At 40.4% G+C, this 26,060-nt stretch overlaps 1 protein-coding gene across 9 annotated transcripts in view; it reads left to right on the plus strand.

Moving 5' to 3' along the window:
* Positions 1 to 26,060, plus strand: part of dlgap4b (discs, large (Drosophila) homolog-associated protein 4b) — a 128,548-nt gene that overhangs the window by 98,999 nt on the left and 3,489 nt on the right. For 5 of the 9 annotated variants that reach the window (XM_085158975.1, XM_085158976.1, XM_085158978.1 and 2 more), the window contains 11 exons: positions 3,307 to 4,595; positions 4,773 to 4,987; positions 6,273 to 6,374; positions 7,100 to 7,244; positions 8,392 to 8,647; positions 8,942 to 9,094; positions 17,772 to 18,211; positions 18,806 to 18,894; positions 20,234 to 20,706; positions 23,315 to 23,406; positions 25,456 to 25,626. In XM_085158975.1, coding sequence (XP_085015101.1) covers positions 3,375 to 4,595; positions 4,773 to 4,987; positions 6,273 to 6,374; positions 7,100 to 7,244; positions 8,392 to 8,647; positions 8,942 to 9,094; positions 17,772 to 18,211; positions 18,806 to 18,894; positions 20,234 to 20,706; positions 23,315 to 23,406; positions 25,456 to 25,626 — 3,357 coding nt within the window. In that variant the 5' untranslated portion in view covers positions 3,307 to 3,374. Of the gene's footprint in view, positions 1 to 3,306; positions 4,596 to 4,772; positions 4,988 to 6,272; positions 6,375 to 7,099; positions 7,245 to 8,391; positions 8,648 to 8,941; positions 9,095 to 17,771; positions 18,212 to 18,805; positions 18,895 to 20,233; positions 20,707 to 23,314; positions 23,407 to 25,455; positions 25,664 to 26,060 lie in introns of all 9 variants that reach the window. The other 4 variants (XM_085158983.1, XM_085158982.1, XM_085158981.1 and 1 more) reach the window with 4 other exon arrangements.

The following is a 26,060-nucleotide window of genomic DNA, read 5'->3' on the forward strand; positions in this document are numbered from 1 at the left end:
GGTTGACACTGTGAATTGCCTGTAGCCCTGACATTGTGATGGCTGAGAAACTGAGTAAGGTCATGAATTGGACACAATGCCAAACACTCCTTCTCCCATTGGAAGAGCAGATGGCAGCTCCCCAGTGCACAAGGCAGGGAGATGCCACCACCAGACGCTCAAGGGTGTAGAAGCACACACACGCATGGTATTCATGCATTTGTGTGCGCACCAGTAGTATACACTCAGAGCACCGAACGCACACACGCGGACTCGTGTCTAGGACCCAGCTAACAGAGGCTTGACCTAAATTCCTTAATTTCCCATGTCTGAGGGTTGAATTGTCTCTTCGCCTTTCTGTCACACAGTGAAGTAAAGTTGTGGCAGGTTTGCATCATAAGCACTCACATCACTGGTTATATGTCACGTATATACATTATCTGCCAAGCTTTATTTTGTTTAGTGACAGTCATAGTAACATGCAGTGTCTACCAGTCCCATTGAGTCATGATGGTGAACTCAAGGCACCACGTTACCCAACGTTTCCATGTAAATCTAACTATAATATCTACTTTTCCACCGTAGGACAGAATGAACTATAGCTTGAACTTGAATGATTAATGTCATTATAAAGTATAAGCCTCTGTGACATGCACTGGTAAGCATCCCTATTTAAACCAAGCCTTCTAATAATAAACACTTCATTAGCACTTTTGTTAAATACGGATGCACTGCAATGATCGTCTGCTCAAAACATACAGGAAATGTCAATTAGCAGACAAATTTGCTGTGTGTATTTCACCGCATATCCTCGATTAGAGTACTTGAGATCCTGGGCATTTAGGCACACAGATTTGTCACGTTGCCTCCAATACATAATAATAATGCGGCTATCAGTGTCAGTTTGAGCCATATTGGTTGACACACTGAGAAGGGTATGCTAAGCTTAGCTGAGTGGCGTGTCACGGCAGGATATGAGGCAGTTAGCTAATGTGGTGTAAAAGGATTTAGAGGATTTGACCCTATCAGCGGAGATGGCACTCAGAAAGGCTCTGTTAATGACACTAAATGAGTCTGTGCCTGGAGCATGCTAATAATGGTGGAAATAAAGTCAGTTCATAATTTATATGGAGATTTTTTTTGTTGCTTTTTCCTTTTTGGCAAATGGTTAATTGCAAAAAGTGTGTCAACGTAGTGCATACTTTTAAAGGTGAAGTAACACCAAATGTTTCTGTGCCTTCTCTGAAACAATGAATTGTAATCAACTCAAATTGCCCTTCAAACGAGGTGTAATTTTTAGGTGAGCTGCTTTGTCATCACGTATTGCCTGTCTCACACTGCACTGTGCCATTATCTGATTTTTATGCATGTTTGTAACTCTCCTAAGGTGACAATAGAGATTTATAGCAAATATTTCCTCGCCATTTCTCCAAAGAAACTGTCTGATTGATAGAAACTATGACAGAGAAGAAGAAATGTCTGTTTCTGGTCTGGTGGTTGATTTCAAATTTGACTTTCAAATTTTATGAATAGGAAAGTGGTATAAAAAGCCATTAACTGCTAGGCTGACAATTCACATTAGCTTTCTCAATATGCAAACTGTGAATGATGAAAATTAAAGAGCAATGTTATTTTGACGATTGTTTTTTATGGAATGTGAGTACCTGACTAAAATTCAAATGAGGGAGTGATGGTTTTTATCTGGCCCGAACCCAAAACCCCCATAGCAAACAGCAGTCTGCGTTTGTGCAGAGCGACTGTAAGTTAATACATTTTCAGGGAACTGTTGTTGCCCTGCAGAGCTGACTTTGTCTGAAAGTAATTAAGATTAAATGTACTGTGCTGAACATAAGATTAAGTTTTAACAGTATTATTAGTTTTCCTTGCATCTGCTTCGGAGGTAGTCTCTAATATTAAGACATCCATATTTTATCCCAGTTTACCTCCAGTTTACAGCGTGATATCATAATATACTAACAGTATTTATTTAAAATGGCAATTAATTCAGTCGAAATGTACGTGTTTATTAGCTGTCTGCCAAAATGTACAAAGAATTATTCCAGTTATTGATTCACTCGACTGCACCAGCAGAGATAAGGAAGCAGCATGCTTTAAAAAGCTGAAATATAATGTACTTACAGATGTATTTACAGATGCTCGGTGGGCTTGTTTACTAATCTTTTGGCTTAAAAAGTTAGCAGAAATTGAGTAATAATAATTACACTATTCAGCTATTAATAACTACATATCCACACAGGATAACAAGCCTAATACCTGTCACTATCACCTTTGCATGATATCCCTCCATTATAATCGTTCATGGTCCATGACGAGAAGCGCCATTCTTGCTGTCCTGCCAGGCAGGGCATTGGCACAGCTTGACTAGGAGGACAAGAAGTTGTAGCTGCCAACTCCTGCCGCCCACCGCCCACTGGTCAAATCCTCTTTTACTGGTTTCACTATGACACTCTGCCCGCCATCCTTGGCTCACCATGCAAAGCTAGGACAGGAGCTTCATCAGTCATGCCAGGGATACCCATTGGAGGTGGGAAGTGGAGAGAGAAGTGACAGTGGAGGAGGAGAGGGAAAGAGAAACAGATGGAATAAGAGAGAATGATACAAGCTGAAAGAAAGGGCTTTTACAGAGATTTGGCCATTGTGTATCACAACTTACCTGGAGGAGATACAGTGAGTCAGCCAGAGACAGCAGGTAGTGTTGTTAACTATAATTTTTTAAACTGCCTTAAGTGTGTAATATTATGTTTTGGATTTTTTTTTATTATTATTATTAAAGGAAAGGCCACAAAATCAAATCTTCTCATGTCTGCATTTGTTTGTGGGTGCTCATGAAAGGAAATGTTTGTGCAATGACGATTGACCTTTTTTTTCTGAATGTGATTAGGCAGAAAAAGGAGATATTTGTTCGCTGGCAGCTGCAAAGACCCACATAAATGCAGAGGCGTCTTGAGTAACTCAGCGCTGTCAGCAGTTTTTCTCCTACTGATAATCTATGCCCTGACCCACAAGCTACAACGCGGCTTTGTTTAACATGTTGTGTTTCTATCCATTTCTAGCATTTTAACACAGATGTTCACTGTGGGAGACAGTGGGAAGCTGGCTCATTCACTGTACAGACAAAAAAATGCCTTCCAGCTACTCTGTTTTAGTCTGGTTCAGCACAGAAGTGGGCGTATTTGTGTGGCCAAGCTGATATGGATGGTTGAGTTTGAGTGTTTGTGTTATGTGTTTTGTACAGTGCTGTATTAATCAGCTCTAAACCTTTTTCCTTCTGTCTTTTGTGTTGGGTTGTTTGTCTCTCTTTTTTAGGAAATATCTTTAAAAGAATCTCTCTTCTGGCCTGGAGGTCTTCTAGAGGGTTGGACCTCCTCGCCATCATGAAAGGCTTGGGGACCAACCGCAGCAGACACCTGTCTGATTCCTGCGACCCTTCTGCAGACCATTCAGAGGCCCTCTTTTCTCATAAGACCACCACACTTCCTCGCAGCCCTTACTTGCTGAGTCCCACAATGGACCACTATGGCACCATGGACCCCCAACTTTACTCTTCAGCCAACCCAAGCTCCCTTCCACCAGAATGCATGCTGCCCCTCAACAACCAGCTGTCCAACAGCAGCACCTTTCCTGGGATTCACTACAACTCCTATGACCAGTCTGATTTTTCTCCTCCTGGGGACAGTATCGGAGGAATAAGCACAGGGACCTTGGGGACCTCCATGTCCATGGGCATGGGGACGGGAATGGGCATGGGTATGGCAGGGCTGAGCGCACGAACACCTATGATTACAAGTGGCTCAGCAACAATATCACATCATATGACCAAGAACCAGACCCCACCAAGTCTGCTTGAGTTTGATAAACAGTTACCTGGTGGCCGTGATGGATTCAGCACATTGCAGTTTCACCGAACATCTGCTGCTGCTGCTGCCAAGCAGCGTACGGACAGTCCTGGTCGTATTCGTTACATGCTGCACTCAGTGCAGAAGCTCTTTGCAAAGTCACAGTCCCTGGAGAGCCACAACATGAAAGGAAATGTTAACGGACGGTCGACCGGCAGTGGAGGAGGTTCGTCTAGTACGGAGGATGGAGGGAAGCACAATCGCAGAGCCAAAAGTAAAGATCGGGGTACAAAATCAGAAGCAACTGCCAAGCGACGGCCACGCTCCAACATGTCGGGCTACTGGAGCTCGGACGATCTGGACAGCAGCGATTTGAGCAGCTACCACAACACCATGGCCATGATGACTCTCGGGCGTCCATCTGGCCCCGACAGCCACGGGGGGCAGAACAGATACATCCACAGTGGCTACAACACTATCAGCTCATCTAAAAGCAGCAGTGACTTAAAGTATCAGGCACTTCCTGGGCCAGGGGGTGGAGGAGGTGGTGGATTAAGTGGACTAGGTGGATTAAGTGGACCAGGAGGTTTGATGATGAATGATAGTGACTATATGAAAGGAGGGTCATGGTCCACATTAACCATGGGTCAACCAAGACAGGTTATTCAGAAGGGCTCAGCTACTCTGGACAGGTCCATGCTCAAGTCCAAGTCCTGCCAACAAGAACTAACCTGCAACTACCTACAGGTTGGAAGAAGGGTGAGTAGCCCACAAAGTAGAGTGGATAAAAAATTATATTCTGTCTATTTGTTGAGTGTTTACTGTATGTTTATATAAGCAATTACCATCAAGGGAAACACTTCAGTGCTTAGATAACAACATAGATCGTTAAAAACTGACTGAAGACTCATTTTGTTCACTTAATGGTGGCTATAGGGTGACTGGAGCAGCTCATTAAGTCGCAGCGGGGGTGCCAATGAAATCCCATGCCGGCGGATGCGGAGTGGTAGCTACGTGAAGGCAATGGGAGACATGGAAGACAGCGATGACTCTGAGGGAAGTCCCAAACCCTCACCAAAAACTGCTGCTCGGCGTCAGAGCTACCTCAGGGCTACCCAGCAGTCTCTGAGTGACCAGTTTCCCCCTCGCAAGTAAGGGTGCAAACTGAACTATGGTTTATTACACATTAGCATAAACAATAAGGGCGAAACCCTTTACATACAAACAAGGATCGAAGAAGAAGAAGAAGAAAGCGTATGGTTACCGTTCATGAGAACAACTAGAAACCATGTCTGTTTCTGCAGTCATGATAAGCTGGGAAAAATACAACATGTTGTTTTTAATGCATGACTATAGTCAGAAGAAAAGTTACTGATTGGCCCTTTAAAATGTATGTAGCCCCCCCCCCCCCCCCCCCCAAAAAAAAAAAAAAAAATCTGCTGATTTTCAGAGAACGCCCAAAACACTTATTAGAACACACTGTTATAAATACTGATTGGCAAAAGCTCTTAACAATCAAACAACAGTAAAAAGAAATCTATGGATACATACTGAAGCACAGCCTTAGAACAGACACACACATACAGGTGCACACGTGTACACACAGTCCACGCTGCGCTTACTCACGCATAGAAGTGGTGTCAGACTCCCTGCTGCTGTCCACATGTCACTCTTACTATCATACCTCAGCTGTGATTTACCTACATACTATTGGCCATAGAAAGCGTCACTAAGATAATACGCTATACAGTAGTGCAGTTTACACAATACGACACTGAGTTTTGCTTGTGTTCAGCCAGTAAATCAGCACAAATCAGCCCAATCGCTTTGACTAAGTGGGACTGTGGCTCACTTGCCTCTGAGTGACATGGTTTCTGGAGCAAAGCATTGCACAATGTGTGATGCAAGCACAGTGGGACATTGCTAATTGACTGTGCCTTTTCATGCAAGGCCAGAAAATATAGTCATATTGTTTCATTTTTATCCACAGCGATGTTACACTAATCTAAGCCACAGCTGTCGTGCTTTCTAATGTATAATCAACTTTTCAAATATTGACTTGTTAGAAAAATTTTAATACCCCACGATAACATCTTTTCCCCCAGATTATCATGCTTTGACAAACTTTAGTGTATTTTGGACTTGTTTTTGTCAGTGTCTATTACATTCATATACATACATGACACAAACCTTGATGCAATAATGTGTTGTATAGTTTCCTTTTGAGGTATCTTATGATTCTGGTTGGATCAGAGGCAGGTTGGGGGGGGGGGGGGGGGGTTGATAATCATGGGCACAGCTTATCTACCAAACACACCGAGCAATTTAAAAATCTAGAATTACGCTTGAATGACTTACCCTAATACCCCCCTGCTAATTCCTGATCGTCCAACCCTACTTTCTTCCGTTCTACGCCTACCTGATTGGCGTGAGCAGCAGAACCCTGGAATACACCTTTTTGCAAGGGGAGCTAGATGCCCTGTGGTCTCCACTCCACAGTGTGTCCTCTCTGCACCAGCTGGGCAGGTCAATGAGCAGGTTAGTGATAGGTCTGCAAGCCACTTCTCAGGGGCGCGGTGCAGAACACTTCAGATCGGATTGGTCTATGATCAGTGACTTTGCACTGCCCCCCTCAGATGTCTGAAAGTGGAAACTCCAAATGCAAAAATTCATGTCCTGCTGCCAACAACTGCTAACCTCCTGTAAGCTTGTAAATACCATCTGTCCAGTGCTTTAAGGTGGAAAGTAGCTTCAACACTATTCAAATTAGGGAATGAGGGGGACATCTGTGTCCATACACTTTGCCATGGCATTTTACTGCCATGTCACTATCACTGTGTGCCAACAAAGAACATGTATAACATACTATTTTTAGCTTAATAAAAACCTAAACATGTTTTGTCTTGGCACCATGATGGCATAGAACGCTGTGCACTGTACATGCCTCGCCTGACATCATTGGCTTTGCATGCTGGGATGCTAAAATGACTAATGCTAAAATTAGATGAAACAGAGATGAGATTTGGAGCATCAAAGTGGGAATTAAAGGGATGACTTCAATAATAAACTTGTCCTCCTTTTATCTCTCTTTCAATTTCTGGTTTTGCTGGTCACTCATTTTCTCCCTTGATCAACGTTTCCCTTCTGCCTCTCTGTCATCGTGCATTAGCAACAGCATATCCTGTTTACAATCATTTTCCATCAGTTTTTCTACTTAGACTTCATATCCCTAAAGGATATCTTTTGGTTACTTCCCTTCCCAGCTGTCTTCCAGCTCTCAGAGAGTTCTCCAATAATCGCAGCCTAGACAACCTAGACTGTATTGGGAGTATAGGCTCATCTTTGCCACCATGGGACGACGATGACTTCAGCCAGGCTTGCAGTACCTTGGGCAGGCGCATGGGACAGGTCAGTGTTTTCCTGGAAGACTGACAGGGAAAATGTGGCGTCTCTTATCTTTCAGAGGTTAAAAAAATGTTTTCCATCTCTGTCTGTGTCTCATTTGCTTCCATTATCTTCCTAATGAGTTCCGAGTGCATTTGTTCTTGATCATAATTTACATCATTTGGCTCCTGGCAAACTTTCTACTCTCACATCACCAGTCAAAGACCCTTTTGTCTGCCTCGAGCTACACTCGTTTACTTAGTATAATTTACATTTTCACAGATACAGCCCGAACGGCTGTAATAAAACGAGCTCCCAGCGAACAAAGATTCCCTATTTTCTGACTGTATCTCACTGATAGTTTAAATTTCCAGTTCGTCCACTTACATAAGAACTATTAGCCTCCCAATGTCAAGGTCAGTGAGATGATGAACAACTGTGCAGCGTGGCTCTGATCTTCCTCAGTGAAATGAGGCAGTGCAGGCTATTAGTACAGGATTTACAGCCAATTTCCGACAGCTCACTCACTGCATTACAACACATTCGCCCAGTATATCAATTTAGGGATTGAACTTACATGCACAGTAGCGAGCCATGCAAATTCATTATGCATTATATTTTTAACTTAGTGATGGACTTTTCCAGAGCAGAAAAATTCAAATTACCTGAAACATTTACATGATTGTGCCAATGTGTGCTGACACTCACCTTTAGAAAAGTCAGAGCAAAAGCTGAATTTATATGAGCATTGAGTCACTACATGAAAAAAGTCACATCTGTTGCCTTATTGTTTTTTTTTGTTTGTTTCTTTGTTTTTAGCATTATGGTTGTACAGTTTTATGTGAGGAAAAAAAATTTAAATAACGGTGCAGATCACTAGAAGAAAAAACGACTTGAATGCATACAAATATAGCCTATAAAATAAATCAGTCTAATATATCATTATTGGACATCATAAAAATGCATTTATAGCAAATTCTACATACCCTTAACCATACACACATTTGCACAAGTGCACACATTTGGTGGTTTTACTGCACATCTAGAGGCTACTCCTAGCAGCTACTCTCAAGGCAGCCGCCTTGAGTGCGAGGAGCAGCTGCAGTGAACAAAATAACTACTGCTACATCAATCAGCCAATCTTTGTTTTGTTTTTTTTCCTTCACTCTAGCTACGAGACCTAGAAAGGAGCCATCATTATGAAGACCGCAGCTCAGATTCTACATTTAGAGATTCCCGTTCCCATTCTCAGGACAACTCAGAGCCTCCAGACCTACCCATGCCAACGTGCTTCCGATCCCGCAGCCACAGCTACCTGAGAGCCATCCAGGCTGGCTGTTCCCAAGACGACGAAGTTGCATCCATTGACTCGGGCTGCTCTCCGCCTCCCATTGACACCACGGTTCGCACCTACAGCACCAGCACTGGTAAGTCCCAGACTGAAAAACTGATGGTAAATTGCAGATTTTTTATAAAACGATATAGGAAGAGTCATTGCCACAAATCACAGTAATGTGTTCCCAAACTGATAAAACCATTTTCTTTCACTCCTTTTCAAGTATGACACAATCACATGAGCCCAAATTCTTTGCTTTGCTTTGTGTTTTCCATGGTAGTAGTTTGAATGTTCATTATAACCTTGGTCTTTGGCGGGCAACTGATCCTCCAGCATGCACACAGCGTTACATGCAGCTCAATGCAGCCTTTTTTGCCCATGTTAGACGAACTTTCTGGACAATGGAAGACATGGAAAGAACAGTTTGGCTCTTACCTGAAAGCCACAGGCTTGGACAAAGAACCAAAGGAGAAACAACTTGCAATTTTTCTTCAGCGTTTTGGGACAGACAGACCACACATCCTACCCCCACGCACAGGTAACAATGTGAAACCAACCCCTTTTCCCCTTAAAATCATTCTATCCATTTACCACTTCATGAACTACAAAGAAAAATAAATAAATAAAATGTTTATCAGTAAAAATATAAAGTTGTCAAACTGCTGGACAGAGACTAGATTAAAATCATACTCTAAGTATACATTACTGTGTAACTTGTGAGGACATGATAGCACAAGAAGACAGTGAGCAGTTTGTTTGCTAACCTAACTTTTAATTTCACAGGAATGTTTTACTGGTTGTTGGCATCTCAGTGGCCCCTGACCATATTCCTAGGCTATTGGTTACTATTAAAAAACAAACAAACAAACAAAAAAACATCCACTTTGTGGCGCTCTTCACACAGTGTGTAAGTCACAGACCACATGCTGCCTTCAAGGTAATGAAACTTTTCAGTGCTACTTGGGGATTATTCTGTAGCTTCAGTCTACATATTTTAGCCAAGGATTTGTTTTTTGTTTTTGTTTTTTTAATTAAATGTGTTTACTTGTGCATAAACACAATAGGAAAAATTAGCTTGTTTGTTGTTTTGTTTTTCAAAAAATATTGCATTAGAAATTACAAAAATTAAAATTACATTTGAGAAATTAAATCCAATTTAATTTCTGATTATCAGAGTTTAGAGTGTAGACATCAGATAGAGTTGCTTTTTTTGTTGTATAAGAAGCAATCAGATATTTTTCTTAGAAAGGGTCTTTGTTGCAGTTATACTAATACTTAATTTACTTGTGCAAAATTTAAGGCATTATGAATATGGTTGTGTAAAGTATATTTAATGTCCAAAAGTGTCTAGAATTGCATTTTAGAGCAGTGGAACAGAATTAAAACTAACACTTTCATTGGCAGCAAGCCTGTGATCTTGCTTTTTCTAACTTTACAGTTAGAAAAAGAAATTTTCATTTTAGATCTAATTTTATTTCAGTTGTTGTTATCCTTACTGTATTTTTTATGTCTGAATTTAAAAAAAAATAACATAAAATAAAATAATTTTTAAAAAAAGTTGTAGGACCTTGCCGATGCTATTATTAGCATTAAAAAAAAATGGGGGAAAAAGAAAGAAAAGAAAAAAGCTTTTGGTCTTCTGACGGTGGTGATAGAATGTCCGAGGTGCTCCTGAAGGCATCAAGTAGAGCTGTCACCACGCCTCCCCTGGAGCTCAGAGAGACGCTTCAAACAAAAGGCAACAAAACCCGGCTTTTCGTTTCCACAGGCGTGACAGGTAGTGCGTGTCGACAGCTGTCATTGAAACAGTCTAAGTCTTTACTCAAGACACTTCGTGTTTTTTTTGACTGCGCTGTGAGAACAGGGTAAGTAAACTAACCGTTCTCAGCTTACTGTTTACACGTTATCATCAATTAAGCTCAAGTTTGGTGTCCCGGCTTGTTCGGTGACAGGATGAAAGTTAGCTGTTGCCCACGGAAACGGACGTATGCTTTGTGGTGTTAGGACGATAATTGAGCATTCCCGTTGATAGTTTGTGCTGGATAAGTGCGGTGTTTCTGAGCATAAGTCTAAGTGGACGGCTAAATGTATTCACTTGTCTTCATTAAAATTGGCCTTCACAGGGGGATTATTTAAGGGCTGCCCCAATATTCGCCCAAATGTTGGTTTAGAGCCCTTTTCAGGTTACATTTAAGGTTCTGCAGTTTTGTAACTGTGAAAAATCTTTCAGTGTCCTGATGATGGTTTCCATGACAAGGGAGTGGTGGTCATGGTTACAGGCAGTGTTGTGTGTTTCTTGTGATGTTAATGGATTAAACTGTACATAATCCATACTTTGCTGATAAACCCAGCATCACAGTTCACCTCATACTGTTTCTGAACCATCAGTGTCACTTGAACCAGTTGTTGTTACTGATCCAGTGTTTATATTGGTTTACGCTGAGCTGGAGCTGTCATCCACTATGTTCAGTCTTTCCAGTCTTTATTGAGAACGTGGTTGTGTTTGGATCCAACCATCCTGGTTTATTAAAGAAGTATTTTGGGATGAAGATTAGTGTGTTCTTTAGTAAAGTTGTGTACCCTTTAACATGATGGATTATATGCTGGATTATAGCTGGTGTACTGGTATTTTAAGGCTTTGATTTTTACCTTGTTGTGTGCTTAATTATTTAATTACTATTGCAATATTTTCCCTGAGAGGGAACTTTAACTCACTCAAGCTTCTAAAACTAATTGATCAAATGTTCCAAACCCGATGGTGGGAAATGCCCTTCAAACAGTGGTGGCTTTGTGGGAACTACCAAATAGTAAAAAGCTATTTAGAGAAAAGATATTGCTGTTTATCCTGTAGCACATGTCCTATTTTTCTTTTCTCTCAGTTTGGGATTTATTCTTTATTCTTTAGTTAAGGTTTAATTAATTGGGATGGTTTTTAAAACTGATTTATATCCTCCTAAAACCTCAGCAATTCTTTTTTTGTCCTCTGTTAGGGATATGAGTCTAAGGCCTCTACATCAAGCACCATGAATGCAATCTATACAAGTCCTACTTTACTGTCAAGATGATATCCTGGTCTTTCTATTGATCCTAATTTGTTCTCTGTCAATTAAATTTCAATCATACTGAAAACTGGTTGAAATATTTTTTTTTGGGATGAAACATGAAAACAGGACAATACTGACTGAGACCACCAAAGAGGTGGTCCTCAAGCTACATCAAGCTGAAAATGGGCAACCAGGTTTTTTTTAATAAATAAATGTCAAAACACACAAACCACCTGCAAAGGTTTATCTCTGAAGGTAGCATTAAAACCAAACATTAAAAACACCAGCTTAAATCATTCTTCAGCATATCCGTGTTCATAGCATGACTCAAATAACCTATGCTCTAAATTCACTGGCTCCTAGTTATAGATCGAGACAGATTCTTCAAGCTTACGCACTCCAGAGTAATACTTGATCTTCATGCCTCGGATAAGGACGAAAAGAATAAAGCCTTCTGAAAGGTAATGTAACAAGGCTGCCTCATTCTGCTGAGGCAATGGAAATTTCCTTCACAGGCCAGTGTCTTGTGCGGCAGAGCCCTACTTTTTACAGAAATTCTTATCAATACAGTGGGGGAAATAATTATTTGATCCAGTACTGAATTTGTAAGTTAGCTCGCTTCCAAAGAAATGAACAGTCTCTAATTTTTATGGTAGTTTTATTTTTAAAGGAGAGAGACAGAATATCAACCAAAAATCCAGAAAAAAACACATCAAATAAAAGTTACAAACTGACTTGCATGTTGTTGAATGAAGCAAGTATTTGTTCGCCTACAACGCAGCCACAATTCTGGCTCCCAAAATTTGTCTATATGCTCATGTGACAAACAAATTACAGTATATTATAGATACTACTAATCTCAACTTGTTTTGTGTACAAAGCACTTCTGTCAACAGAATCAATTTCTTCCATTCCAACCTTTCTGCCAAAGTGGGCAAGACCAAAGAGGTGTCAGAGTATGTCACGGGAACGCAAGACCATCAACAAGAATCTTGATGAGAACGTGACAACTGCTTGTGCGATTATTCAGAACTGGAACATATATAAAATCGGTCACAATCATGCAAAATTTTTCCTCGTAGGGTGAAGATGATTATGAGAAAGATGGTGGATCAGCCAAAAAACACATGAGAGGAGCTTGTTAGTGATCTGAAGATAGTTAGGACCTCAGTCACCAAGAACACCATCACTAACGCACTATACTACATAGGCATGTAGTACCATAAGTTTCTCCTGCTCAAGAAGTTTGACAGTGAACATCTAAATAATTCAGTGAAAATTTGTCAGAAAGGGCTGTGGTCAGATGAAACTAAAATCGAACTCTTTGGCACCAACTTGATCCGTCGTGTTTGAAGGAAAAGAAATGCTGAGTGCGATCCAACGAACACCATCCCCACAATCAAGCAGGGAGGTGGAAACATCGTTTAGAGCTGTTTTTCTCTTAAGGGTACAGGATAACTTCACTGTTGGTTAAGAAAACTACCATAACTAATAGAGACTGTTAACCTCATTGTAAGTGAGCAAACCTACAAATTGAGCAACAGATGAAATAATTATTTCCCACACTGCTATTGTGTCTCAATTGAAGATGAATCTATTTTTTTTAACAACAACAACAATTGATGCAACATGTTGCTTTCAACCATAATGCTGAAATTATCTAAAAAAAATCTAGATATCAAAACATTTTTTCAGCGACCTGCTTTTTTTCTCTCTCTCCTTTGTTAAATTTTTTACTCCAAAGACCAACTATATGTTTTTAATTCAGTGCATCCCTGTTGAAGGTTATTTTGGCAGCAGTTTTTGGCTTCATGTCTGTTTTGTAGCTCTTTTCTGCAGTTCTGAACAAAAGCTTAGGGTTAGAAAGAGCTGGCTGCACTTTTATTATACGATTTAAAAGAAGATGTTTCTGTTTCCACAGCTGTGTATGCCTGTGTGGCTGAAATCTTTAACCTAAGCAAGTGCAGGAGACAGTCTGATGAGAGAATGTGCTACTTGCTGTTCCTCTGTTGTTAATGCGTTTCTGCACTGCACTCTTTCTGATAGCAACAGGCTTTCTACATCTGTTTTCTATGCTATCATACAGTTGACTTTTTACACTTTGCTCATTAATCAGTATGAACAACAGTGGATTGTGTGGGTAAACTCTAGACTTGTTAAAAACCGGTTGGGTCACTCGTGTGGTTATGGATGCCATTGCTAATCTGTATGTTGAGGAATCTGCAGTCTCTTGGGAACACTGTGGCAGCGACGGTGCTCAAAAAGACACGGGAAAAAATGTTTGACAGTTTGTCAAGTAGACACAAGGTTCGACACAAGGCCTTCCTACCACTGTCCATCTAAAATATACCGTCTTTGGAATTAATGTTATTTATTTGACAACATGCTGATTGTATTTGAGTGTCCCGTTTGTTGTGCGCAGCTCTGCTGATTTATCTCCTGACTAATCTCAGAGGCAGATGTCAGTTATGACAGTTACGTGAGTAAAGCAGATTCGGCGGCATTAAGAGTTAAGAGGGTGAATTCTGGTCAGATGACGAAAGCGTGATGTGACACTTGGAGATCTGCGGGGCAGGTGTCCAAACACAGACATGCACACTATCTATTCCCTCTAACACCTCGTCACGGTGACAGTTACCCCGCACGCTGGGATGCATTAGTAGTGCCAGCGCACCACATCACATGCTGTGCTCTGCCTAGTGTCTAACTCGCGTTAGAAAAAGGAGAGGAAACGGGGACTTTTCAGCTGTATCAGCGAGGATGTTGGTCATTCTTGGTGGATAGTGACGTGCATAGCTATGATGAATGTTAAAGTGAACGTTTCTTGAATGACATTTGTTTGACAGTGTTTGTGTGGAAAGATGCCAGACACTTTACAGTTTTTCTTTTGTCAGCTTTTAGGCTAGCTCAGAGTTGGTGCCTTCCATCTTTGAAATGTGTGTTTCAATGCATCAACTATCGATGCATCAGGTCAACAAGAAGAACCATTACAAGTTTTTAAGGCTGATGAGGAAACTCGAATCTGATATTTGTTAAGCTCTACAAATGGCTGATTATGCAAAAGTCAGCAAATAATTGTGCTGAATAATCGTGTTCTCGATATTGACCATTATGACTATTCAGGCTTTCGCCATATTGGCAACACCAGTGGATCCTTTATTGTCAGTTTATGTTTCCTATTAGGAAAGGGTGTGTAAAAGGGTGTGCATGTTCGCACTCCTGTCTGTGAAAGGAAGAAGACACGCTCTATGTCTGGAGGTGGGCCAGTTTAGGTGTGGACTGGGTATCATCTCCGCTGTTTATTAATGCTGTCATTGTTCAGGCTTCTCTGGAATGTCATCTTGAGTGCATCGCTGTTTAGTGTCACAGCGGGGACAAAGGGCAGCAGTCACAAGCGAGACTTCTTGGCTGTTGACAGGTATTAGTCTGTCAGTAGGAAGTATTGTATTTTTGATTTTTCCAGACGTTTATCTTCACAGTCCTGAATTACTCCATACAGACTTTTTTTTGTGCTATTAAATAAAGTAACAGCACTTTTTTAGATTGGAAAAAGAACTCCCTGTATTCATACATCTTGGACTGCCAGAAGGACCTTAGATCTAGTGACGGTCCAGTACTTCAGGCTGGTAACTGACAGCAAATTGACAAAATTGACTCGCACTTTATCAGATTAAACTGACTCAATAATATGTACGAGGTCAGATGAGCTGTGAGTGTGTGTATGTGAGTGTTTGGAGGTAAAGATAAGGAGCAGATTGAACAAATGACCCTTTTGTTAGTGATTCAGAGCAGCTCACATGTTGCAGGGCTTCTTAAAAACCCTTCTTGGAATTTTTACCGCAGCTTTCAGTGAAACCTGATGAAGCATAAAAAATGTTGAATGAAGTTCACCAGAAGCTGTTGTGTTGTTTCTTCTAATCTAAAATGTAAAATTTAGCACGTGACTATAGGAATCTGTGATCATGTCCTGCTGTTGTACCACGTTTTACACTTTGATTAAGTGGTAGTGAAGCTAAGCCTGACTATAATGTTAAATAGGCCAAGTTTAAATTTATATTAAGGCGTTATGAGTTTTTGTGACTTTCACATCATCAGTGTGCTTTTTTTCCCCCATATGAAAAAACAAAATAAAAATCACAATGCATTTTTAATGATGTAACAAATCTGATGCCAATTAAAACTCATATATGCAAATATTTACTTTATTTTATTTTATTTTATCAGAAAGTAAAATAAAGTAAACAGTCTCATTTTTTTTAAAAATTGGAATTTTCTGGCAATTATTTCATGGTTCAGGCTTTAAAAGGTAAGTTTCTTCTCTCAGCTTCAAAGGGTTGGGCTCTTCTCAGTGCTAACTCTCTTCCATGTTTTTTTTACTCATTCCTCTTTTTTTCCTCATGTGATGTCAAATAAATCATCTATTTGAGGGATTATACAGCAACCAAAGGGTTTACAGTGCTACAGTAACATTCCCTGTTTAGATTAGACATTTTTAGTAGTACTCCATCGCACTCTGCCATTAATGTGTGTGTAGCATGAGGGGAATAGTGGTCTCTTCTACAGAGTCCTTGTGTTTAAACTAACTATAGAAGCCTGTAAGTGTGTTTACATGATCTTAATGGGAATCTGTAGCCTGACTGAACATCTATATAGCTTGTGATTGATGACTGGATTATACGCAGCTCCAGAATGGCCAAATGTTCTATTCTTAAAAAGATTTATATCACAAATTCTTCTTCTGATTTTACTAATATAGATCAGAGGGAAATGAAAGCTATAAAGAAAACTGAATGAATGGCCATGCTAGCATGGAATCATTGTGGTCTAATAGGCAGAGGGCAGACGTTGGTATGAGCTGGAAAATCTGCTTTTTATATTGCGTGATGGTCTCTTGTTGTGTGGATTTCATGTAAACTAACACAAACTGTTACCAGTATAAGGAGCTTGGCTTGAGAATTTTAACCCCTGTATATGGTACGCTGCCATGTGACCATGAAACTGGAGCATTGCGACGCGGTGGAGTATTAACACACAGCTAGCATATTTGTTTTGTTGGTGCAGAATTGAACATGTCAAAGCGTACAGACGCGAGCCCCTTTCAGATGAGCGCTTCTTTCCATTGATCTGATGGCATCTGAGCGGAGGGAGCTACTGCATCACATGCAGCACACACACGCTTACATTGATTTAGTTACTGAGATCAATATTAACATATATATTAACATATATTGTTACACTTAATGAGTTAATGCTTACAGATTTCATTAATATAGGTGCAAAAAGTATTTTCTCACGAGTGCAATGGTGCTCTCCACCACTGTCACTGATCTATCTGACAGAACATTAAAAGTGACCTGTGTCAGAGTCACTGCAAAAAGCTTATGTATCCCATGTTGGAAAAGCCCAGCTGCTTGCTTTTTTTTGTGTCTTGCCAAATTGGCATTTATTACTCAACATGCTGTAACAACAAGCATAAATGCACTATTAAAGGTGGTGGAAAGAGAGAATATTTTACTTGTAAAGGTGTTGTAAAAATGTTAATTGCATGTTATCTCTTACTACACAGATTTTATTTGAGTGGTTTTTCTTCCTCCTTTGTGTATACATTCTCTCCGCGTTATCTTTTATGACTGGAGGGCATTTTTGGACTGTCATTAGTGAGCACTGCAGATAAATCTATCTTCCTCAGCTGTTCTACCGTATTTGGCTTTGAGTGTCAAGTGGCCAGCAATTGGTTTACTGATTTCATCACCTGTCTTGTGATTGAGTCTTTGAAGCACACGGGGTGTGTGTGATTTAATTTAGCAACCTTTATGGGATGATAAGTTTGTTCAATTTTCTGCCTGATTAGATTTTCCACTTTATGGGATGCTTCCCCAGTTCAGCTGGAGCTCCAGCTTTCATGCAACAGTGTCTCTGTGTGTTTATGTGCAGCTGAAGAGTTTTGCTTTGGACATGTTGAGAAAAGTGGTTAGCGAGTTCTTAGAACAACCTTGATAAACAAATGGGTAATGCAGTAAGCTGTTTGCAGTTCTACTTGTGCATTTTATTATCATTGATTCTTCCTTGTTTTGTGTTCACAATCTCTAGAAGTCACTGGCCAGTTCACTAAAACTCTTATTTATAATCCTTCTCTTCTAATTTCTCCCTCTCTGCTCTTTTCTCCTTCAGTCTCCACGTGCATAACCACCTGTAAGAAAGCAGCTCCTCCACCAGTGCCACCCCGTACAACCTCCAAGCCCTACATCTCAGTGACCGTGCAGAGCAGCACAGAATCGGCCCAGGACAACTACTTGGACCAGCAGGACAGGAGGTCAGAGGTCAACAGCCAATCTAGCCACGCTCAAAGCAATTCTTCTGACAGCCTTGACAGCACCCGTGCCAACAGCCTGGCCCGGGGCATTCCCCGCCCTCCGCACATCATCCCCACTCCTATTGCTACCCCGAGAGAACCAATTGCCCCCGCCACTGCAAATGCTTCCACTGAGACAAGTGACTCTGTAGTCCAGCACGAACCCCTAAAATCGGGATTTAATAAAGGAAATCTTGCAGCAGAGGAGCCCCTAGTAGTCCCGGTGCCCAGGCGGAAACTTTCCTCCATTGGCATACAGGTACGACAGGGGTGGCTGTACCACTGTTGCACAGTTGTGTAGAAATCAGACGTTAACTACACATCTAACACAGAGCGTGCCAATAGTCACATGGTTGACTGAAGTGTAACTCGTTTTGCCTGCTGAGCTTGAATCCAGGAAAAAGATAATTTTGTTCATGATCTCTAAGTGTTTCCCATCAAACCTAAAAGGAAGTAAAGGTCTCATTACTGTGACTCTCACTCTCTCATTACACCTGGCGAGAGCAATCTTTTTTTTTCTTCTTCTTCTTCTGTGGTATTGAAGCCAAACCACATATTTTTGCTTCACCCTCTTCTCACTTTCTGTTCTGAAGCAGAAATATTTTATCCATTTTCCAGATCCGGCTCTCAATGACTTGTTTAGAACAACCTTTGGTTTCGGCATTGTATTGAAACCAAGCATAAATTATACAGTTTTTTTTTTCTTTTCCGTTTTTCCACTAATGTTTTGTTTTGTCACTCTGGAATGCCAGCTAGTAGCCATTGCTCGGTGCCATACTAATTGATTCGTGATTGTAGTTTTGACAATACTTTGACTATATTTTTGTTTGTGTCATTGTTCCTTACTTTTCAGGTGGACTGTATTCAGGAAGTTGCACGAGAAGAGACCCCTCCCCTGACCAGATTTCAATCAATTGGAGTACAGGTGGAGGACGGGTGGCAGTAAGTCCTCTTCCTGTCCTTTTAACAACGTGAGGAATTTATATTATAGCCACACATACTCCTCTGACCGTTCTTTCCCTTTCCAGGAGCTTTGTAGATGTTAAAATACCCTCATTGTCTTTGTGTGTTGTGTTTTCAACATTGAACCATATTCCTTTAATGAATATTAACTACTCAAAGATCCCCTCCAGGCATGTTCAAATAAACAAAAATATTAATCATGTGTAATGTATGGGGGGGGGAATTAATTACTCGCCTAGAAATTCTTAAAAGCCTCCTACATTGAATTCAAATTGTCAAATATGAAGCTATTTTTTGTCTTAATTGAAAAGTTTAACTGCTGGTTGTAAGGCTCCTCATTCATTACTTTCTGTGAGTGATAGTTGTGCAGCAGACCAAAATTATCTTAGTTTGCTAAAGTCTGTCTTTTGAACTCAACTTGTAGCAAGTAAATGTGAAAATAGTCTTGAAGTGTTGCACTGTGAACATGCATAATGCAGTTAAATGTGAAATGTGCACACAATTTAAACTTGCCACAGGGTGATGACTCACACTGTTTCTACAGATTATATTCAAGTGCTGCAGACAGTCTGGAAAGTGCAGATTGAGTGTTTTACGCATTTATTAGGCGTGTATACAATCAGTTATCTTGTATAGTAAGTGACTGTCTGCTTTCTTGTCTGCTTACAGTCTTTTGCAAAGTGCTTGAATATAATCAAGATAACAGAGAACAGGGCAAATGCACGTCTGTCTCTGGCAGCTAGTTTTGGCTACGCACCACGGGAAACTTTAAATATGTCTCTGTTTAATGTGTGGTTAAGATTCATTTGTTTGGTGCAGTGCATTCTGTGACTTGTTTGTATTTTGCTGGTATTGTGCTATGTGACTCTGTTATGTCAGTTTTGGTGCAATGATTCTGTCATTCTTCAGGGGTTTTTTTTTCCTCCCTCTTCTTTATAATATTTCATTATTTGACTGAACGCAAACCTCCTTATGTTCATTTTCTGACTGATAACAGTAATGCTCAGTCATTGCATCCATCATATCTAATCAGCCTTAGAAAAACAAGAAGCTAGAGTTTCAATCCTCACAAATCATTCGATGCTGGTCTGAGTGCATCATAATGTATGCAAGACCCAGACTCCATTAGATCCTCTGTATTTATAATGTCTACATTGACCAGTGGAATTGGCTCACTGTTTAAACTAAGAAAGACCTGTTTGTTCCAGTAAGGAGTAAACAGGTTTTCTTTGTTAATGTTGTGCACATAAAATGTCACAATGTTCTTCTAATTATGAAAAAAAGCAAATTTATCACAGTGTCAAATACTTTTTTTCAGGCTCAGTCACTCCAGCAGCATGGCCTCAAAACACGAAACAGACTCAGACACGCAGGACATCTCTATCATCTCCCATGTAATTAATGCCAAACCCACTGAGAAGAAAGTCATGGTCAATTGTGCCAGTCAGTCCATGAGCTCCCCTCCTGGACGAGACTCTTTAGACAGCGCCGACCCCACCTCTTCACCTCCACCTCCCAGGCAGATTCTCAACCGCTCCACCACAAGAAGCAGCTCTTCCTCTTTCTCGGAAAGTCTGGACCCAGCGTTGGACCCCTCTTCTCTTCCACCGCCAGACCCATGGCTGGACAGCGGGAATAACAGCAGTGTCCCTCAGAGCGGAGGAGGGGGAACGCTGTGTCGGAGGGACGGCCAGTGGTTCTTGAAGCTGCTGCAGGCCGAGACGGGACGCATGGAAGGCTGGTGCCAACAGATGGAACAGGAAACCAAAGATAACCAGCTCTCAGAAGAGGGTAAGGATGGCAGAGTGCTCACTGTAACACAGTTTTCTCATTGTTTAAGTGCCTCTGCCAGCTGGAGAAGGTTGCAGAATAGGAAAAGCAGAAATCAGTTTACTCGGATATGGTTTTGGTTGTGGGGACACATTTTGTTATTGTCTGGAACAGAGAGTGTTAAATTCAAAGCAGAGCCTATGACTCCTGGGTATTGTTGTGTACCACAATGGCAAAATTACAGGAAGAAAAGCAAAATTTCTCAGAAATAAACATGAACTAATTAAACCTCGTGACCATAAACCAAATTCACAAGTTCATTGCACTACCGGGGGTAGTTTTGTGTGCAGTAACATAAAGGAAATTGTTATAAAATTCATATGTAAATCAATCAGGACACACTCCTAAAAAAATCATAACCCTGCGATTGCTCTGGTTTCCTCCCACACTCCTAGAATCATAGACTGAGCTATGGTGGCCATAGTTTTATCGGTCACTTAAACCCTAAACGGTCAGTTTCTCCAGGTTAGCTCTGTGATGGGCTGGTGACCTGTCCTCTCCACTGCCCTAAGTTGAATGAATGGATGGCATATTCCAAAGAAGATATTTAGGGTAATTGTGTCATGGCATATGTCTGTGTAGGTTCTCGGTCATCGTTATTTAAGTAGCGTAGAAAGAGCTTGAAAAGAAAAAACTCAACTTTTTTGAGTTTATTAAAGACATTTCACCTCTTATCTGAAAAACTATCTTATGACATAGTTTGTCCAGTAGGATGCGCTCTTACTCTAGTATTTACAAGAGTCAGCAGGAGTAAGCAGAGTCTGCAGCACATGTAGTTGAGTCCACTTTACAGCTCAGCAGACCGTGGTGCAGAGGTGATTAGGGCTTTCATGGCAGGCTAAGTTGCTAACTGTGATCAGGAGTAGCTTTTTCATACATAAAAATGTTTTTAAGTAAAACATGTTTGTTCTTTATAGTTTTTTGCAGATAAAGTGGTTGCATAAGTGTTACTGCATAGGGATGTTTTTCATTATAAGCTAGAGATACAAACACACAATTAAAACACATTTTTTTTCCATTTAAAATCTGAAACTTTCTATGGTTGACATAGCCATAATTTAAACCAGAAAGTTCCATAAAGAGCACGCCCAGGCTAAATGTCAAATCACTAACGAAGTGCTTCAGCTCAAGCCGAATTCTTCCAAACGTCTGTTGTTGTCTTGCTCCGGCACTTGGTCTGGAGCTCCGTTTATAGGGTCTTGCCTCAAGGCCTCTTCTCACTCTTATCAGAGTTGCACAGCATGGCAGGGATGAGGCGGTAATACCTGGGGTTACCGCTCACAAACCGGCCTCTAATCTCCAGAATTACACAAATCTAGTCTGGACCTGATTAAACCCCCAGATTAGATTAATGCCTCCACATCAGCCTGTGGCATAGAGCAAATACACACAGTACACACAAGCAAGGCTGTGGGTGGTCAATATTCAGACAAGGCCCTTTCCTATATTTGACTGCATATACTCAGGTGTGTGCGTGTGTGTCTGTTTTCCAGACCCAGGCGACATAACACTATAATCATAAATAGTATAATACATTTGAAATGCAGTGATTGAATAGCAGCCGCAATTTTGTCAGGACAGATGTTTGTCCTGATTTTTACAAAAAATCAAAAGACTAGCATAGTAACAAGTGACAGACAGAAAGCTAGAGTATCTATATAGGATTACATTCCTTTAAATAGGATCACAATGTCCAATACACTGTAATCCCTTTCATGGCATCCTGTGGAGTCTGTTAGATTCACTGTTTCCTACACCTACGTCTAGACCCTAAAGTTTTGCTTTGTATGATAATGTTCTGCACCAAAGAAAAAAACCCAGTGAGACCAACTGTATGCAGTAGGGGTGGGGGAAAAAATCGATACTGTGTAGTATCGTGATATTTTGTTTGCTAATAATGTATCGACACAGTGACAGCAGAAATCGATATTTTGTTACAAAAAAGGTTTTTGTGCTCTGACTTCAGAGCATGTTGATCCTTTTTCTGAGCAAGACTCCTGACATTCCTTCACTGTCCAAATGTGTTTAACTTTTTTTTGGCAGCAATAAACATGACAGTTTACTTATTTTAATTTAAGACATATTTTATTTTAATTAAGTTTAAAACTTTTTTATTTAATGTAAAATTATATTTTGTTTTAATTTACTTTCAAATTCTTCAGTTGCTGAAGGGGCTGCATAGTTTTTATAAATTGCATAGTTCAGAATAGCTATAATTGTACCAGTTAAGTTGGACTAGACTGTAATACAAACCGTTCAGTTTGTCAACAATAAAACTGAAATGAGAGAAAGACTGAGTGTGAGACTTTGATATTAGATGAATATTGATAAAGTTTACCTTTATGTACAGAATCTGAATATCGCAAAATATTTTAAAAAATTGCAATCGTATCGTGCGTTAAGTATTGTGATAATATCGTATTGTGAGATGTATGGTGATTCCCACCTCTAGTATGCAGGTCAGTGTGTAAAGTGCCACTATGATTTCTGTCTCTTCTTTAGGAGGTAGAAAGAAAGAAAAGAGAAAATCTTCAATGATTGTTACATTTTTTTCTCTCTCCCACTGTAGTGCTGGGGAAGATTCGCAGTGCAGTAGGAAGTGCCCAACTCCTAATGTCTCAGAAGTTTCAGCAGTTCCGGGGACTGTGTGAACAAAACTTGGTGTGTATATCGCCTTTTTGTGATGATTCCACTTTGCAGGCTCGCTCACGAGACTGAAAGTCCCAGCTAGTTTCTTGTACCCGTTACCAATTTGGGAATTTGTTGTTGTTTTTCGTGTGTCCACAGCAAGAGCTGCTTGCTTTGATGATTACAAAAGCTTTCACACATATGACAACTAATCTGATATACAGCATATTAGGCCTACACACAACAAGTCATTGGGATCAACCCACACAAAAGAAAAGGAGCTTAAAATAAAGAAATAAGCCCTTGTTTTAGTAAAAAATGGCTATATGCCGCAGACTTTACAACAAATGCTGCAAAGTAAGAAATAAAGAGCGACTACGCGGTTTATCTAGAATATATGAATATAGATCACAGCAGTGATATAAAGCTGCATAAATGTAGTGCACAGAAAAATAAGGCACAATCTAAAAGCCAGCCTTCCCCAAGCATTACAAGCAGTGGCTGTGTGAGAGTAAAAGATCTCAGAGCAGCCTTTACTTCATATCGGGCAGTATCTGCAGGATTAATCGGCAGAATAATCATAGAGGGAACAGTTTGATTTGACACTAGATGCTGAGTGGTTGCTTTCTAGATCAAAGTACTGAATTTATCAACATGGGAGTTGGAAATGTATGATGTTATTGAAATGACTAAAACCAAACCGTGCTGCGACAGTAGTCCCTCCAGCTACACAAAAAGAGTTAAGCTGTGATGTAGCTCCCTCTAGTGCTAAATATGAAAACAATAGCTTTTCTGTGCCATAACTCTTGCTGGTCAAAGTAGGCAGTGCTATTATGCAACTTCTGTCCTCCTCCATTGATATTTTTCCTTCTTTTTCTTTTTTTTTTAATTTAATAAGAAGATAAAACTCTTGAGAACTAGAATACCTTTTTTGATCGTGTGTTGGCCAAGAGAGGCAGCGGCTTAATCAGCCTTAATACACACACAACAGGCACACATTTGCATTATAAAATAATGGAGGCCCCTGGTTTGTTCCTCAACACCCTAACGCATTTCCTGTTATCTGAGGGTGCCGGTTTGGGTCTTCTTCCAGACCTTGTCAAATTGGTGACACATTTGAATAACTTGCATATGTTTGTTTGAGCTGATGATCTTGGAATCTGCATTGTCTACATATGACTCCCAATCTAAATTGTAAATAGCATTGTTGTAATCCAGCTAAACGCATATTAGCAGCAGTTCTTTCAAGCCTCATAGGAGGTTGGTTTAAAGCCAAAAAAAGGGGACGGGTCTGTTATAGTTAAAAGAAAAGAAAAAGGAGCAACCAAATAAGCTTTCCGGGTAAGAAACAGTGCTCATTTTAAAACCAAACCTAGAGTCAGTGCTGTCTACTTTCTAGTCAAACAGCTGAAGGCTTCCATGGACAGTGGTGGTTCCAGCTGTGGTGAAACTACAATACACTGGACCTCAGTGTATTGTAGTACCCTGAGGTTCCAGTGACAGACTGAGTGTGATGTAAAGAAACCATTCCACCAAGATGATGGCACATCACGGACATAGATACCGCTCTTTTACTTGCCAAGATCATTTCAAATAGATTTTTACATTTTACATTTTCAGTGGTTAATTTTATTTGTGTTTATTTATTTTTCATATAAAATTTGTTTTCCATTTTCACATATGCATCATATTCCTGGACAAGACTTCTCTGGTACACTGAAAAGGCTGAAAACAGGCAAATTTGTCAGAATCTATCTTTAAAGGCTACACCGTGATAGCAGGAAAACAAACTAACCCATAACCAGAATGAGTTTGATTCACACTCTGGACAAAAACTACAAACTCCAAAAAGAAGTTAAGTTGTTTGGGCTTAAGGGTAGTAATAAAAAAAAAAAAGAAGAAAACTGTTTTATTTTTAACAAGGTTTCATCAGCAGTGTAACACTTTGTACACTTAAGCTTTACTGCAGTCAGCTTTTATATCTCATGATTCTTTTCTCATTGTAATATTCATTACAGTGTTATATAGATTACATGTATTGTATTCTTACTCCTCAATCATTTTCATCTCTCTTCTGGTTAGAATACAAATGCCAACCCACGCCCTACAGCCCAGGACCTGGCTGGTTTTTGGGACCTCCTTCAGCTATCCATTGAAGACATCAGCCTCAAATTTGATGAGCTTTACCATCTCAAGTCCAATGACTGGCAGCCCGTGACATCTGCAGCTGCCCAGTCAAATTCTGAGCGGAAGGTACTTCCCACCCCTGCTGCCCAGTGCCCTGGCTGGGGTAGGAAAGCCGCCGAAACCGGCCTCTCTCCTCCCACCACCACTACCATTGCTCCCACTCTTCTTTTACCCCGCATCCCCTTCGTGGGATGAACTCTTACAAGGCCTCCCTGTCCAAAGGGGCCTGAGTGATCCCTGTAGGCATGCATGGAAAAATTAAAACATCTCAAAGAGGGCTGACGCTTGTGTGTTTTTATGTATGAAGCCCTACTTTGAGCATGCATGTGTCATTTTTCTGATCTGTGTGTTGCAGCGAAGCATGGCTGAGATGCGCTGGTTCATGTGAAAAAATTCTGGCTTTTGTTATTTAAAAGTCTGTGTGCTTGTGTGTCCTTTGTTGATTGTTAATAAGTAAATGTGTGTATATGTGTCTCTGCGCCTGCATCTTTATGTCAGTG

The sequence above is a fragment of the Neolamprologus multifasciatus genome, chromosome 5 (assembly GCF_963576455.1).
Source record: "Neolamprologus multifasciatus chromosome 5, fNeoMul1.2, whole genome shotgun sequence".
NCBI classification, from domain to species: Eukaryota; Metazoa; Chordata; class Actinopteri; order Cichliformes; family Cichlidae; genus Neolamprologus; species Neolamprologus multifasciatus.